Below are 18,287 nucleotides of genomic sequence, written 5' to 3' on the forward strand. Positions count from 1 at the left end.
ATGTCAATGTATTCATTATTAATTTCCTTCAGAGGGATATGCATATCATCTGATGCTCCCAGAGACAGACAGGGGCTTTGAGACGTTGAGCCTTTCATTGTTTTAACTGGGAGAGAAGACAGATAGACAGACAGACAGACAACCTTATTGATGTTTGTGGTTATCAATCCTAGCCATGCAATTGACTGTAGCAGGATAAAGGTTGGTTTAATCAGAGACGACTTCCCTCCCTCTCTCCTTTCTTTTCTCAATCTCTTTCCCCCTTCACAGATATTGTCACACAATGCACCATGTCTGAGTGGAGTGTGTGTGCGTGTGTGTGCGCTTGAATACATGTGTCTGTGTGTATGCCTGTTCCAGTACTCACACTTGCAGTGTGTGTCGCAGAGCGCCTGTTTCCTCGTGTCACAGAGTCGTACTGACCCTCTACTGCTGCTGTAGGCCAAGGTGTTGCACTGTTGAGGATGGAACTCTGCTGCTGTAATCACCTCCGTCAGATCCTCCATGTTACCCGGCTTAATGTCCACAATGTCTGGGGAGGGGCACGCTCAGGGAGAAATAACAGTTCAGCTAAATGTTTTGGATTGTTTATAACAAGACAGAGGAACAGAATACAGGCATAGCACTTGTTCCTAGAGGTCAAAGGTTATTTGAAGCAGCAGTCGGTAACCTATAAATGTTGTAGACAGGTGAAAGGATACTGAAGCTCTGGTCGGTGATCTCCAGGTTCCACAGGTTGACCCTGAGGTCATCGGTGGAGATGTAGGTCTGGAGGTCAGAGTTCACGGAGATGGAGTTGATGTTGTAGGTGTGGGCATTACTGAAAACACGCCGCGCTGTCGCCTCCACCATCAGATCTGTGGGCTGGAGGACAGGCACCTTGGAGGGAGGGAGAGAGAGAGAGAGAGAGAGAGAGAGAGAGAACATATTTTCACATCACATGACTAACTATGTGACCCCAGGAATATATCGCTTATCATAGAATCTATGATTGAGAGAGCATTCACAGATTGACTATGAACACCTCTTTCTATTTCAGTACACCGTGAACGCCTGGTTCTATACAGCCAGTCAGTCTCTGCTACACACATACAGATCTTTTCATAGGACTTCATGTACTGTATGTCTCCACTTTAATGTAGTGGTAGACTGTACAGCAGCAGGCCTAGTGAGCTGGTGTTAGGACTGAGGAGCCAGGGATGGCCTGCAGAGGAACCACACTCACACTACACTCCATTCTCCCCCCATGCCTTTCACCCCCAGTAACAGCCACACTCTACTAGTCCCAACTCTATGATGTCAAACAGACTGTAGAGACACACAGCTGTCATCCATTATGACATACAGTACAGTAGGAGATAGGAGAGGAGAGAGAGAGAGAGAGACCGTATGTAAATGTAAATGTAAATTGAGAGAGACAGAGAGACCGAATGTAAATGTAAATGTAAATTGATTTGAGAGAGAGAGAGAGAGAGAACTCTGTATATAGACATAATATGACATTTGAAATGTCTTTATTCTTTTGGAACGTCTGAGTGTAATGTTTACTGTTAATATTTATTGTTTATTTCACTTTTGTTTACTATATACTTCACTTGCTTTGGCAATGTTAACATACGTTTCCCATTCCAATAAAGCCCTTAAATTGAAATGGAAATTGAGAGAGAGAGAGAGAGAGAGAGAGAGAGAGAGAGAGAGAGAGAGAGAGAGAGAGAGGCCACTAATAGATGCACTGAGCCGGGACTCTCTGTGTGAGAATTAAAGACCATGGCTGGCTGCGTGATGGGGTTGCAAAACAAGGGAGAGTGAAAGAGAGAAATAGAGAGATGATCCCCTTCATCGCATTCCTCTCAGTGCACATATCGATCTCTCTCTCACTCAATTCAATTTCAATTCAATTTCAATAAAATTCAATTTAAGGGCTTTATTGGCATGGGAAACGTATGTTAACATTGCCAAAGCAAGTGAAGTAGATTGTAAACAAAAGTGAAATAAACAATACAAATGAACAGTAAACATTTCCCTCAGAAGTTCCAAAAGAATAAAGACATTTCAAATGTCATATTATGTATATACAGTGAGGGAAAAAAGTATTTGATCCCCTGCTGATTTTGTACATTTGCCCACTGACAAATACATGATCAGTCTATAATTTTAATGGTAGGTTTATTTGAACAGTGAGAGACAGAATAACAACAAAACAATCCAGAAAAACGCATGTGAAAAATGTTATACATTGATTTGCATTTTAATGAGGGAAATAAGTATTTGACCCCTCTGCAAAACATGACTTAGTACTTGGTGGCAAAACCCTTGTTGGCAATCACAGAGGTCAGACGTTTCTTGTAGTTGGCCACCAGGTTTGCACACATCTCAGAAGGGATTTTGTCCCACTCCTCTTTGCAGATCTTCTCCAAGTCATTAAGGTTTTGAGGCTGACGTTTGGCAACTCGAACCTTCAGCTCCCTCCACAGATTTTCTATGGGATTAAGGTCTGGAGACTGGCTAGGCCTCTCTAGGACCTTAATGTGCTTCTTCTTGAGCCACTCCTTTGTTGCCTTGGCCGTGTGTTTTGGGTCATTGTCATGCTGGAATACCCATCCACGACCCATTTTCAATGCCCTGGCTGAGGGAACCAGAGTTTTGAAAAACGGATTCTTCTCTCAGTGATTACGACCGAATGTACCATGAGAAATACACCTGTCCTGAGAGACATGAGCTGCATATTCAATGACAACGTGCAAAGTAATTTGGAATAGCCCAAATTCATGGAGTTTATTTGGGAGAGCCATATTATATATTGCCAGAAGACTGAAATATAACCATTTGCTTTATATATCCCTCGTTCTCAAAATATTCATGTCAGTGATATCAAACAACATCATTTTCATCTTGGGACCCCTGGGGACAATGAGATATGAACTCTTATTAACTAGTATTATTCTGCCCTTATGAGATACTGTGTTTGTGTGTGTGTGAGTTTTAGTGTGTGTGTGTGTATGTGTGTGTGTGTGCGTGCGCGTGTGTGCGTGCATGTGTCCGTACGTGTGTTTGCACGTGCGTGTGTGTGTGTTCTCACCTGTAGTGAGGTGATTGTAGATGGGTCTCTGATTCGTCCGTCTTCATCCTTCAGGTTGTATCCCTCTGGTCGTCTGTCTCTCTCACTGATCTTCCAGAGCTTCACTGTCTTATCTACACCCAACAAACACACACACACACACGCACACAAAGGGAGAGACCGAAAAAGAGCGAGAGAGAGAGAGAGAGAGAGAGAGAGAGAGAGAGAGAGAGAGAGTATTAAGCGCCATGCTAAAGTGATGCCAGCCTGGATGGTGCTGCCTATGACAGTGATCATAGAGATGACATAGTGATGTTATAACAGCTGTCATAAGGAGGATCAGATACAAATCCACAGGTTAAATCAGTCAAATCAGGAATAGCATCACCATTCATCTGATCATTGGGATATAAATAATGTTTTTCCAGAATATGTACACACTGTATATTACACACTGTATATTACAAACTGTATTTTACACAATGTATATATTACACACTGTATATTACATACTGTATACTACATACTATTACATACTGTATATTACACACTGTATATTACACACTGTATATTACATACTGTATATTACATACTGTATATTATATACTGTATATTACATACTGTATACTACATACTATAACATACTGTATATTACATACTGTATATTACACACTGTATATTACATACTGTATATTACATACTGTATATTATATACTGTATATTACATATTGTAGACTGATGCCAGCCTGGATGGTGCTGCCTTTGACAGTGATCATAGAGATGACATAGTGATGTTTTAACAGCTGTCACACTGTATATTACATACTGTATATGAAATACTGTATATTACATACTATTACATACTGTATATTACATACTGTATATTACATACTATTACATACTGTATACTACATACTATAACATACTGTATATTACATACTGTATATTACACACTGTATAGTCGTGGTCAAAAGTTTTGAGTATGACACAAATACTAATTTTCACAAAGTCTGCTGCCTCAGTTTTGATGATGGCAATTTGCATATACTCCAGAATGTCATGAAGAGTGATCAGATTAATTGCAATTAAGTCCCTCTTTGCCATGAAAATGAACTTAATCCCCCAAAAACATTTCCACTGCATTTCAGCCCACCCACAAAAGGACCAGCTGCCATCATGTCAGTGATTCTCTCGTTAACACAGGTGAGAGTGTTGACGAGGACAAGGCTGGAGATCACTCTATCATGCTGATTGAGTTAGAATAACAGACTGGAAGCTTTAAAAGGAGGGTGGTGCTTGAAATCATTGTTCGTCCTCTGTTAACCATGGTTACCTGCAAGGAAACACGTGCCGTCATATCATTGCTTTGCACAAAAAGGGCTTCACAGGCAAAGATATTGCTGCTAGTAAGATTGCACCTAAATCAACCATTTATCAGATCATCAAGAACTTCAAGGAGAGAGGTTCAATTGTTGTGAAGAAGGCGTCAGGGCGCCCAAGAAAGTCCAGCAAGCGCCAGGACCGTCTCCTAAAGTTGATTCAGCTGCGGAATCGTGGCACCACCAGTGCAGAGCTTGCTCAGGAATGGCAGCAGGCAGGTGTGAGTGCATCTGCACGCACAGTGAGGCAAAGACTTTTGGAGGATGGCCTGGTGTCAAGAAGGGCAGCAAAGAAGCCATTTCTCTCCAGTAAAAACATCAGGGACAGACTGATATTCTGCAAAAGGTACAGGGATTGGACTGCTGAGGACTGGGGTAAAGTCATTTCCTCTGATAAATCCCCTTTCCGATTGTTTGGGGCATCCGGAAAACACCTTGTCCGGAGAAGACAAGGTGAGCGCTACCATCAGTCCTGTGTCATGCCAACAGTAAAGCATCCTAAGACCATTCATGTGTGGGGTTGCTTCTCAGCCAAGGGAGTGGGCTCACTCACAATTTTGCCTAAGAACACAGCCATGAATAAAGAATGGTACCAACACATCCTCCGAGAGCAACTTCTCCCAACCATCCAAGAACAGTTTGGTGACGACCAATGCCTTTTCCAGCATGATGGAGCACCTTGCCATAAGGCAAAAGTGATAACTAAGTGGCTCGGGGAACAAAACATCGACATTTTGGGTCCATGGCCAGGAAACTCCCCAGACCTTAATCCCATTGAGAACTTGTGGTCGATCCTCAAGAGGCGGGAGGACAAACAAAAACCCACAAATTCTGACAAACTCCAAGCATTGATTATGCAAGAATGGGCTGCCATCAGTCAGGCTGTGGCCCAGAAGTTAATTGACAGCATGCCAGGGCGGATTGCAGAGGTCTTGAAAAAGAAGGGTCAACACTGCAAATATTGACTCTTTGCATAAACCTAATGTAATTGTCAATAAAAGCCTTTGACACTTATGGAATACTTGTAATTATACTTCAGTATACATAGTAACTACTGACATAAAGATCTAACACTGAAGCAGCAAACTTTGTGGAGACCAATACTTGTGTCATTCTCAAAACTTTTGACCACGACTGTATATTATACACTGTATATTACATACTGTATATTACACACTGTATACTGTACACTGAGAACAAAAAATTAGGAACACCTGCTCTTTCCATGATTTAGACTGACCAGGTGAATCAAGGTGAAAGCTATGATCCCTTATTGATGTCACCTGTTAAATCCCCTTCAATCAGTGTAGTTGAAATGGAGGAGACAGGTTAAAGAGGGATGTTTAAGCCTTGAGACAATTGAGACATATATTGTGTATGTGTGCCATTCAGAGGGTGAATGGGCAAGACAAAATATTTAAGTGCCTTTGAATGGTCTATGGTAGTAGGTGCCAGGCGTACCGGTTTGAGTGTGTCAAGAACTGCAACTCTGCTGGGTTTTTCACGCTCAACAGTTTCCTGTGTGTATCAAGAATGGTCCACCAACCAAAGGATATCCAGCCAACTTCACACAACTGTGGGAAGCATTGGAGTCAACATGGGCCGGCATCCCTGTGGAACGCTTTCAACACCTTGTAGAGTCCATGCCCTGACGAATTGAGGTTGTTCTGAGGGCAAAATATGTGTGTGGGCACACACGTATGAACACACGCACACGTATGAACACACACACACACACAGCAGGGCCACACGACCAGATGGAGCTCCTCTGACTATGGTTCCACTGCTTCTAACTCCTATACACACATACGCAAACGCACACACACACACACACACACACACACACACACACACACACTCACCATTGGTGGAGAGGAGGAAGTAAGCAGCGTTCTGCTGCGGCAGCCATCTTATCTTGTTGATCTTCTCCTCTATCTCCAGACTCTTCAGGTAGTCAAACTCTGGCTCATGACTCTGGAACGTACTGTAAACATTATACTCCCCTCGCCTCTGGGGCTCACTTTTAGTCTGGGGGGGAGAGAGAGAGGGGGAGAGAGAGGAGAGGAACACACAGGTTGGTTGGAAGGTACCGTAAATAATATACTCCCCTCGCCGCTGGGGCTGACTCTTAGTTTGGGAGGAGAGCGGAGGAAGGCAGAAGAGAGAGGGGGAGAGGAACACAGCTTAGGCTGTAACATACTTTAGACATGTTATACTCTGTGGAGAGGGAGAGGGGAGAGAGAGGTGGGAGACAGAGATGAGGGGAGGGAGAGAGATACAGAGGTAAAGAGAGGGAGGACACAGAAAGAGAGAGTGTGTTTCATACCTCCTGCTCTCTCTGGAAGACCACCACTCTTCCTCCTTTGTCCCCTGTGGCCAGCAGCTCCCCCGAAGGGTTAAACTCCACGGTGGAGATGATGTCAGCTAAAACAAAACACATACACAGTTAATATTACCAGATATATTGTGGATAATGTACCACAGGGATAATGTACCACAGGGTTAATGTACCACAGGGATAATGCAACACAGGGATAATTTACCACAGGGATAATGCAACACATGGATAAAGTATCACTGGGATAATGTACCACTGGGATAATGCAACACGTGGATAATGCAACACAGGGATAATGTAACACAGATATATTTTCACACAGAGATGAAAGCTAGCTGCACAGAGACAAAACCAGTGAGAACATTTGCTACATCTTAAAATAATATTTTTTTCTGAAAACTAATTTTTCACCCATTTTCGGCTTCAGCTTGCCTTATAGCTTATAGCTCAACTTCTTTTAAGGGCAGAATATCTAGGAAACAAAGGGTTGCCATGGTGACCCAGATAGGAGAAATATGGGTAAAAGATGTGGGTTAAACGGCTGTCTGAAACCGGTCTGAAACTGATTGTGTTATTTCATCTAATTCACCCCAATCATCAGACTAAAATAGTCTGGCAATCAGCCAGTTAATTAACTTAACGATCCTCACACAATCAGTAACTCATCAGAATCTCATCAGTTCAGTAGCAGGTTTAAAGCATACTATCATCACACAATCAGTGCTATTAGTTTCCTCTCTACATGAATTAAGCAGTTCCTTTCCCCCACAGGAGCCATAGTGGTGAAGTAGTCCCTAAAGGACCTATTTGTTTCCCTCTCAAGTCATTACTAGATGAAACCAGACATCTTCCATCCAGAGAGATTATAAGGACACTCCTTTAGGACAGAATTCAACTGATGCACACAGCCAAGTCGCATTGTTTCACAGCCAAGCTTATAGACACCAGTCCAGTGCATTTGGCTCCTCAGCCACTGAAATGAGCTAAAACCAATGCATCTCTCACATCAAGCATCCAAAACAAGATCCTGGGTTTCTAGATTGTAACACAGACAGGCAACTACCTTTGAGATACCTCCTCCTCTCCTCCTGAAACACATGCATCTGATCTGTCTAGCTTTAGGGGAGACTACAGCTCTACATCTAAAACAATCTAGAGATGGATACGTCTCTCAATATCCAACTGGTTTGTTCCCGACAGGTCTAACGAAACAAATACACAAACCAAGTCAGATAGTGAAGGGAGAGCTGTAGTTAACTGTACATGTACGCACACACACACCAGAGGAGGCTGGTAGGAGGAGCTATAGGAGGACGGGCTCATTGTAATGGCTGGAAAGAAAGAAATGGACACTGGGGCCGAGGCTCCCTGCCATCCAGGACCTCTACACCAGGCGGTATCAGAGGGAGGTCCTTCTCTAATGCCCCCGCCGCAGCACTAACATTCAGGGCAGGGAACACATAATCCAGACCCTCCGTCCACCAATCAGAATTGGAAGTATCAGTCACATACTGCCGATGAAGTACTGGCAAGGAATCGCAGAACTCAGCTACGACCTTCCTCAGTCGGATCCCCGCTCTGTCTCCCAGCTCCTCCAACGATCTGCTCCTGCTCCGCATCAGATGACCCAGCTTGGTACACCCCACTCCTAACAGACATTAACATAGGCTGGCTGAACCCATAGCATGGGACTGGATGACAGTGTTATAAAAAAAGAGGCTCTTCAAAAAGCCACATCCCTGGTGGCGTGCCGGCCTTACAGGACATCTCGGAAACTCTCCAAGCCTGCATAACAGACTCATAGAATGGAATCAGGCCAGACAAATCACCGCCCTCTAGCTTTAAGTGGAAAAGGTGCTTGTCTAAGCCCAAACAGCCTCATCAATGTGTAGGCTGTATCGACCCAGCTAGAACCGTCACTGTACAACAGTCTCTGGGATGCTTGAAGCCGGAAAGCCATGATCCTAGAAGAAGTGTCCACCAGGCCTTGCCCACCCTCGTGCAGTGGCAGGTACAGGGCTGAAGCTTTAATCCAGTGTTGTCCATACCAGAAGAAATTGACAAGGGTCCTCTGAAGCTCTTGTATCTAGGATGAGTTTACTGTATGCTGGGGCCTCGTGTGGTGAAGGTGGGGGGTGGTTTGAGCTGCCCCATCCCCGTCCAAAGGGGTATTGGGCAGGGATGCCCAATTTCAGGAGTTATATTGTCCAGCTATTGAACCAATGCTTTGTTTTTTAAGCGAAGGGTCCCACGATAGCACTGTCTGCGTATGCAGATGACGTGACAGTTTTATTACATGGGGTGAGGATGTTAAGGCTCTCTCAAACGCTTTAAAAGGTGTATGAGGGGGCCTCCTCAGCTAGAGTTAATTGGGAAGAGAGTGAATCGCTGTGGGCAGGTCAGCTTCAGATAGGGTCCGCACCACAGTTACCAGGGGGGCTTCAGTGGGGCAGAGATGGGATGAAGACTTTGGGGGGTTTTCTAGGCTCTGATGTCTTTCAAAAAAAGAACTGGGACGGTGTAGTGGAGAAGGTGTGTGCCAGATTGTCTAGGTGGAAATGGGTGTTACCCCAGCTGTCTTATAGGGGAAGGGTGCTGGTAGCTAATAACCTAGCCGCCTCTACCCTGTGGCACATACTAATGATTTTACAGCCACCGGGGGGGGGGGGGTAAACTCGTCCTAGATAAAAAAGCATCCCCAAACCCAAAGGCTTTCATTATTTTGAACAAGTACTGGTGGTCCACACGGTCAAAAGCCTTCTCCTGAACCAAAGAAAGCAAACCCACATTCACATCAGACAGTTTACAAATGTCTAAAACAACTCTTATTAGAAACAAGTTATCAACAATAGAGCGGTCAGGCACACAGTAAGACTGGTCCTTGTGGACCAACAGCCTCTGATATTCTTTCAACCTGTTTGAGAGACACTTAGATATCATTTTATATTCTGCACACAGCAATGCAACAGGTCGCCAGTTTTTTTAAAGAGCCAAATTCCCCTTTTTTGGCAACAATGAAAACACAGCACATTGACAGGATAAAGGAAGAGAACCCTCATGAAAAGATTCACATACCACTTCATAAGAATCCTCCCCAATAGACCCCCAAAACTGCTTATAGAAATCAGATGGTAAACCATCGATGCCAGGGGCTCAGCCTGATGATAGCTGCATAACTGCAGTGGACAGCTCCTGCAGAGTAATGTCAGAGTCCAACGCAGCTCTCTGCTCAGGGCCCAATTGAGGAAGTCCATGTAACAACTATTCAGCACACAGAGGATCACAATCCTCCGCCTTATAGAGGGCAGAGTAGAAATCCACGGCATGTTGGCGCATCTCACCGTCATCCGTGGTCACCTTCCCATCAGGGAGATGAAGGCAGACCATCTGTTTGCGTTGCAATGTCGACTGCCCTAGGTTATTAAAAAAAGCGCTAGGAGCATCCATATCCTTGAGGGTAGCAAAGCGAGACATAATCAAGGCACCCTTCACTCTTTCATGTAAAGATGACCTCAGTTCATGTCTCTTGTCATGTAAGTTCATGACTAGTCTGGGGTCATTCTGAGTGAGCAACTTCAATTCAATAGATTTGATGTCAATACTTGACAGAGCAGTATACTGTTGACAAACACACGTATTTGGGCCTTCCCAACCTCCCACCATTGTCTCAAGGACTCAAAATTCCATTTAATAACCCTCAATTTTTCCCAACACAACAACAACTTTTCACAAAACATGGTGTCATGTAGTAACTTACCATACGTAAAAATGTATGCACACATGACTAAGTCGCTTTGGATAAAAGTGTCTGCTAAATGGCATATTATTATTATTATTATTATTATTATTAACTTAACATTAAAATACCAATAAGGTGATGACCTTCGTGGACAGAACAAGTGAATATCAACAGTGACAATATGGTGATCAGAGAAACCCACAGGAGTAATGTCACACCTTCCAACCCTACTACAGTATTGCTCAGATACATACAACCTGTCTAACCTTGTTGCACTGACATGACCTTCATTAACTTTTAGCCATGTGTACTGCCTAACTTTTGCATTCCTTACTCTCCACACATCAGAAAGCTCAAACTCAGTTAGTAGACCAGACAGACAAATTGCTGACCGCAGGTGAGGTTCTTCAGCAGTGCGATCAACAGTAAAATCCACTTTACAGTTCCAGTCCGCCCCTAAAACCATACACCCCTCTTGGTCACACTGTCTTAAGGTTTCCTTTATTTGATCAAATACAGCAATACGCTCTGTACCCTCATTAGGAGCATAAAGATACAAAATAAAAATAAAATAAACATTACATCCGCCTTGACCAATAAAACCCGACCCTTGACAATCTCTGTTGTAGATACCACAGTCACCCCTAAGCCTGAGGAAAACAAAATTGTCACCCCAGCACTGAAATTAGTACCATATGCTGCCCCTCCCACCACATACTCCAGTCAACCTCATTAGCCTCATCACTATGTATCTCCTGTAGAAAAACTACATTAAGCCTTTTCTGTTTTATTACTTCTAAAACCCAAGCCCTCTTATTCCTGTCCCTCCCCCATTAATATTGAGAGAACCTACCCTGAGTACCTCCATATAGAAAAGAGAAAGGAAAAACTGAAGAAACCACAGAGAAACCAGACAAAGAGAAAAAAGCACCCTATGAGGCATGATAATCATCATTGTTTTAATTTCTCTTAACCTTACCACGTTTCCCACTACCTTTTGCTGCCATGACAGCAGTAACACATTTCCTCAAGCGGAAACGCTTCTTCACACTCAACTGGTCTAACCCCACCGTCTTCTGTAACACCAAAGCTGACCTCACAAACGTATCAACATAAAAAAAATCTGCCAATTTAACAGATTTCACAAAAGTCTGGTCCAGGAACCCATTTACCTCATCTAGATTGTAAATTGAGTCGTCGCCAGCTATCATATCAACAGAGATATCAGACATTTCCATATCCTTCTCCTGATCCTCCTCAACTGAGGCCACAGACCCCTGACTCCCCTCTGCCACATCCCTCTCAACACTCCCCACTTGCACCCCATCACTCGTACCGGGCATCTCCTCCACTACCTGGGTGACTAGCTCCACCTGAACCCCCTCCCTCGTACTGGGTATCTCCTCACCAGTCTGGGGAAATGGCTCCCCCGATCCGTCCTTACCTCCTACAACAATATTTTTCTGCTGCACATCAGAAGCTATGTTCCCCTCTGGTACAAGCTGCAGCTCAGTACCCTCAACACGGACAACTTGTTCCTCAGCAACAGGTGCTTGTGGCTGCTCTACCACTGTCGGCCCACCTCTCCCTACATCAGTGGGCCCAGGCGTTACGAGGACCACCTGCGCCCCTCCCTCCGCCTTCTCCCTTTTCGGGCAAGCATGAGCTTATGGCCAACATCCCCACACTCAAAACACTGTTGACTACCCGTACTAGTATAAGCCATATACAGTCTGTTGTCATACTTGACTTTAAACGATAACTCCAAAGTCTGCTCCGGTGAGTCCAAAAACATAAACACCTGTCGCCGAAATGACATGTTTCAGAGCCGGGTGTTTGCAACCCAACGGGACAACTTTAAATTGAACGTGCAAACATCCCAAACATCCCCATGTGGGTCACCATCCCAACCAAAACCAGGGCAATTCCAACAAGATATACAATATACCTAATTCTACCACTAAAAAACAAAACAAACGTAATCATAGAAAAACGAAAACCACCAAGACAAGGAAACAAGAAAGAAAACACAGGCGATCTAACTCCAGACAACACACGCACTCGCTCAAACAATTCCCATCATACACCAACACTCCCAGCATGCAGAGAGAGAGAGAGATTTATTTTCCCTTTTGTACTTTAACTATTTGCACATCGTTACAACACTGTATATAGCCATAATATGACATTTGAAATGTCTCTACTCCTTTGGAACTTTTGTGAGTGTAACGTTTACTGTTCATTTAGATAGTTTATTTTCACTTTTGTTATCTATTTCACTTGCTTTGGCAATGTAAACATATGTTTCCCACGGCAATAAAGCCCTTTGAATTAAATGAAAATTGAGAGCGTGGTGTACTCTCCCAACCCCATCAATCATCATCACTCATGTGTTTTTTTTATTTATTTTATTTTATTTTATTTCACCTTTATTTAACCAGGTAAACCAGTTGAGAACAAGTTCTCATTTACAACTGCGACCTGGCCAAGATAAAGCAAAGCAGTGCGATAAAAACAACAACACAGAGTTACATATGGGGTAAAACAAAACAAAGTCAAAAATACAACAGAAATAAATATATATACAGTGTGGTTGAAAGAGACGAGCTGGTCTCTCTCTCTCTCCCCTAGAAACCACTCAGAACACGTCCCAAATGGAACACCCTACAGTGCACTACTTTTGACCATGGCCCATAAGGCTCTTGTCAGACGTAGCGCACTATATAAGGATTTGGGTGCCATTTGGGACTCAGACCATAAGTGAATAAGTTCTATAAATCCTGTAGCCAGTCAGGTGTGACACAGCCAGGGTCAGAGGTCGGAGAGAGACATCAGACAGATGCACCCTGATGGCAAACATCAATCACCGGCAATAACACTGAAACAGGCTAACGTAGCCCTCAGACACAGACACAGGATAACGTAGCCCCTCAGACATAGAGACAGGCTAATGTAGCCATCAGACACAGAGACAGGCTAATGTAGCCCTCAGACACAGATACAGGCTAATGTAGCCATCAGACACAGAGACAGGCTAATGTAGCCCTCAGACACAGAGACAGGCTAATGTAGCCCTCAGACACAGAGACAGGCTAATGTAGCCCTCAGACACAGAGACAGGCTAATGTAGCCCTCAGACACAGAGACAGGCTAATGTAGCCCTCAGACACAGAGACAGGCTAATGTAGCCATCAGACACAGAGACAGGCTAATGTAGCCCTCAGACACAGAGACAGGCTAATGTAGCCATCAGACATAGAGACAGGCTAATGTAGCCATCAGACACAGAGACAGGCTAATGTAGCCATCAGACACAGAGACAGGCTAATGTAGCCATCAGACACAGAGACAGGCTAATGTAGCCCTCAGACACAGAGACAGGCTAATGTAGCCCTCAGACACAGAGACAGGCTAATGTAGCCCTCAGACATAGAGACAGGCTAATGTAGCCATCAGACACAGAGACAGGCTAATGTAGCCCTCAGACACAGAGACAGGCTAATGTAGCCATCAGACACAGAGACAGGCTAATGTAGCCCTCAGACACAGATACAGGACCCCCAGTCAGGGAGGGCAGAGATACTGTATAATCCTGAGCACACACTAAACTGGCATCATCAGAAAAGAGCTATGGTAGTGGGGCGAACTAGTAAACAAATCTGTATGTGACTGAACAAACAGAGGAACTGACACAAACTGTTAAAATAGCCACATACACCAGCTAAAACAGTTGTTTTATGGTGTGACTGTGGAGAGCCAGTTAAGTAAGTGTGCTGTTATTCCAGGTAGAGAGAGGGTAACTGGCAGCAGAGTGCCGTGTCAATGGTTTCTGTTAGACACAGGGGAACACTACACTACACTGCGCTGCCAGTGGAGAATGCTAAATTATTATTCTCTCTCTCAAACACAAACAACGTTATATTTGGGTCCAATGACTGTCTGGATTCCCTGAATGAGACCATTACCTCGGCCTGCTCTCTTGAAGGCTAGATGGCTTATGCTTGTACGCTACGTGAGGTTCCCACACACACTCATACACACACACACGCACGCGGTCATGCACACACACACAGTAACATTCTATCTAGACAGCATTATATCATCATGGCTCTTAGTAATAGAGAGAAAAAATAGAATTAACCTGATTTTTATAGAATCTGTCCCCTGGGAGATAGACAGGATGTTTGTGTGTGTGTACGTGTAATCAGACGCTCGGCACAGAGGTTGAAACAGACAGGATGTTACTGCTCCCCCTTTCACACTTTGTTACCAGATAGATCCCTAACACACACACAGAGAGAGAGAGAGAGAGAGAGAGAGAGAGAGAGAGAGAGAGAGAGAGAGAGAGAGAGAGAGAGAGAGAGAGAGAGAGAGAGAGAGAGAGAGAGAGAGAGAGAGAGAGAGAGAGAGAGAGAGAGAGAGAGAGAGAGAGAGAGAGAGAGAGAGAGAGAAAGAGAGAGAAAAAAAGAGTACACTATGTGGGTGGAAACCCCATTAATTTTTCATTTCACTGCAGACTCAATAAAACAGCTTATCAGGAAATGAAAAACCTAATCAGCAGCTGGGGAGAGAGGGCTGTGGCTCACACACATTACACAGCTTGCCACTAAACCCAACACACACACACATTACACAGCTTGCCACTAAACCCAACACACACACACACATTACACAGCTTGCCACTAAACCCAACACACACACACACACATTACACAGCTTGCCAATAAACCCAACACACACATACATACAGGCACACGCTATATTGTTTCTGTCAATCCATACATTTTACATAAACTATTCATAGGTGTGATGAGGTGATTTTGAAGGAGTCAGGCGCAGGAGGGTAAATCACAGAATAACAGGATTTATTCTGAATCACAGAGTTACGCAGTATTGCGTAAAAACACTCCAGTGCGCAAAACAGGCGCACTGGAAAATACAAAGCACACAGGGAATATTCCCGGCAATACAAAATACACGGCGCTCCACCGAACTTCTCTCTCCTCCACAATAAACAATCACACACAAAGACAAGGGGGCAGAGGGAACACTTATACAGGTACTGATGAGGGGATATGAACCAGGTGTGTGTAATAAACAAGACAAAACAAATGGAATGATGAGATGAGGAGCGGCAGTGGCTAGAAGGCCGGTGACAACGAACGCCGAAGCCTGCCCGAACAAGGAGAGGAGGCAGCCTCGGAGGAAGTCGTGACAATAGGTTGCACCTCCATCACTCGGTCGCGACATGCCATTGTTATGGACGTTCTCAAACCGCCTCGGGCGGCGCCATAGTAGTGCCCTAAAATGGTGATAAGCCCAGGAATTCTGGACGGAGGCTAACTACTATTTAGTCTAAATTACAGTATTGCGCCTGGAAATAAGATGGCATTGCTAAAGTAGTCAAATATTTAGTAGGAAACAACTTTGCAGCATTATCATGTCATCAAATTTACTTTAGACAGATGGCACTGTTGTCATTAGCTAGCAATGCTAACGTTAGCTAGCTAAAATCCGGTGGCCCCTCAATTTTAGCTAGCTAGCTAACGTTATACTGCATCTAAAGTCAATCTGGTGACATCAACATTTTGACAAAAGGTTTCTCTAATAATTATTTGCCTTCTTTTGAATGTCATTGTATTTCCAGGCCACTGTAATGCATTTTTTTATGAAATCTTCATCAGCGCTCATTGATGATGCATTGAGTAGAATGCTCAGTCGGGCATCAGTCCAAAACTAACGTTCAAAACAATATTATGACGAAACATGCAACCCATGAATACATACACTAAACATACATTACATACACTATACACACACTACATACACTATACACTATATATACACTATGCACTACATACACTATACATACACAAATTTATAAAATATAAAAAAACAGAAATACCTTATTTACATAAGTATTCAGACCCTTTGCTATGAGACTCAAAGTTGAGCTCAGGTGCATCCTGTTTGCATTGATCATCCTTGAGATGTTTCTACAACTTGATTGGAGTTCAACTGTGGTAAATTAAATTGATTGGACATGATTTGGAAAGGCACACACCTTTCTATATAAGGTCCCACAGTTGACATTGCATGTCAGAACAAAAACCAAGCCATGAGGTCGAAGGAATTGTCCGTAGAGCTCCGAGACAAGATTGTGTCAAGGCACAGATCCGGGGTAGGGTACGAAAAATATTCTGCAGCATTGAAGGTCCCCAAGAACACAGTGACCTCCATCATTCTTAAATGGAAGAGGTTTGGAACAACCAAGACTCTTCCTAGAGCTGGCCGCCTGGCCAAACTGAGCAATCAGGGGAGAAGGGCCTTGGTCAGGGAGGTGACCTGATGGTCACTCTGACAGAGTTCTAGAGTTCCTCTGTGGAGATGGGAGAACCTTCCAGAAGGACAACCATCTCTGCAGCACTCCACCAATCAGGCCTTTATGGTAGAGTGGCCAGACGGAAGCCACTCTTCAGTAAAAGGCACATGACAGCCTGCTTGGAGTTTGCCAAAAGGCACCTAAAGACTCTCAGACCATGAGAAACAAGATTCTCTGGTCTGATGAAACCAAGATTGAACTCTTTGGCCTGAATGCCAAGCGTCACGTCTGGAGGAAACCTGGCACCATCCCTACAATGAAGCATGGTGGTGGCAGCATCATGCTGTGGGGATGTTTTTCAGCGGCAGGGACTGGGAGACTAGTCAGGATCGAGGGAAAGATGAACGGAGCAAAGTTCAGAGAGATCATTGCTGAAAACCTGCTCCAGAGAGCTCAGGACCTCAGACTGGGGCAAAGGTTCACCTTCCAACAGGACAATGATCCTAAGCACACAGCCAAGACAACACAGGAGTGGCTTCGGGACAAGTCTCTGAATGTCCTTGAGTGGCCCAGCCAGAGCACGGACTTGAACACGACCTAACATCTCTGGAGAGACCTGTAAATAGCTATGCAGCAATGCTCCCCATCCAACCTGACAGAGCTTGAGAGCATCTGCAGAGAAGAATGGGAGGAACTCCCCAAATACAGGTGTGCCAAGCTTGTAGCGCCATACCCAAGAAGACTCGATGCTGTAATCACTGCCAAAGGTGCTTCAACAAAGTACTGTTGGGCTACCGAGTGGCGCAGTGGTGTAAGGCACTGCATCTCAGTGCTAGAGGCGTCACTACAGACCCCCTAGTTCGATTCTAGGCTGTATTACAACCGGCCGTGATTGGGAGTCCCATAGGGCGGCGCACAATTGGCCCAGCGTCGTCCGGGTTTGGCCGGTGTAGGCCTTCATTGTAAATAATAATTTGTTCTTAACTGACTTGCCTAGTTAAATAAAGGTAAAATAAAATAAAAACTGAGTAAAGGGTCTGAATACTTATGTAAATGTAATATTTCAGTTTTCTATTTTTAATAAATTAACAAACATTTCTAAAAACCTGTTTTTGCTTTGTCAGTATGGGGTATTGTGTGTAGATTGATGATGAGGGGAAATTTTAGAATAAGGTTGTAACGTAACAAAATGTGGAAAAAGTCAAGGGGTGTGAATACTTTTTAAAGGCATTATACTCTACATACGCCATACATACGCTATACATACACTATACACTATACATACACTACATACACTATACAATATACATACACTATACACTATAAATACACTACACACTATAACTACACTATACATACACTACATACACTATACAATATACATACACTATACACTATAAATACACTATACACTATACATACACTATACATACACTACACACTATAAATAC

At 43.9% G+C, this 18,287-nt stretch overlaps 1 protein-coding gene across 1 annotated transcript in view; it reads right to left on the reverse strand.

Moving 5' to 3' along the window:
* Positions 1 to 18,287, reverse strand: part of LOC311105004 (serine/threonine-protein phosphatase 2A 55 kDa regulatory subunit B beta isoform-like) — a gene marked incomplete at both ends in the record, with an annotated part of 38,380 nt that overhangs the window by 8,990 nt on the left and 11,103 nt on the right. Inside the window, 5 exons of the mRNA XM_084146988.1 lie at positions 352 to 532; positions 702 to 879; positions 3,080 to 3,192; positions 6,300 to 6,465; positions 6,764 to 6,861. Coding sequence (XP_084003114.1) covers positions 352 to 532; positions 702 to 879; positions 3,080 to 3,192; positions 6,300 to 6,465; positions 6,764 to 6,861 — 736 coding nt within the window. The remainder of the gene's footprint in view (positions 1 to 351; positions 533 to 701; positions 880 to 3,079; positions 3,193 to 6,299; positions 6,466 to 6,763; positions 6,862 to 18,287) is intronic.

The sequence above is a fragment of the Coregonus lavaretus genome (assembly GCF_964263955.1).
Source record: "Coregonus lavaretus genome assembly, chromosome: 29".
NCBI classification, from domain to species: domain Eukaryota; kingdom Metazoa; phylum Chordata; class Actinopteri; order Salmoniformes; family Salmonidae; genus Coregonus; species Coregonus lavaretus.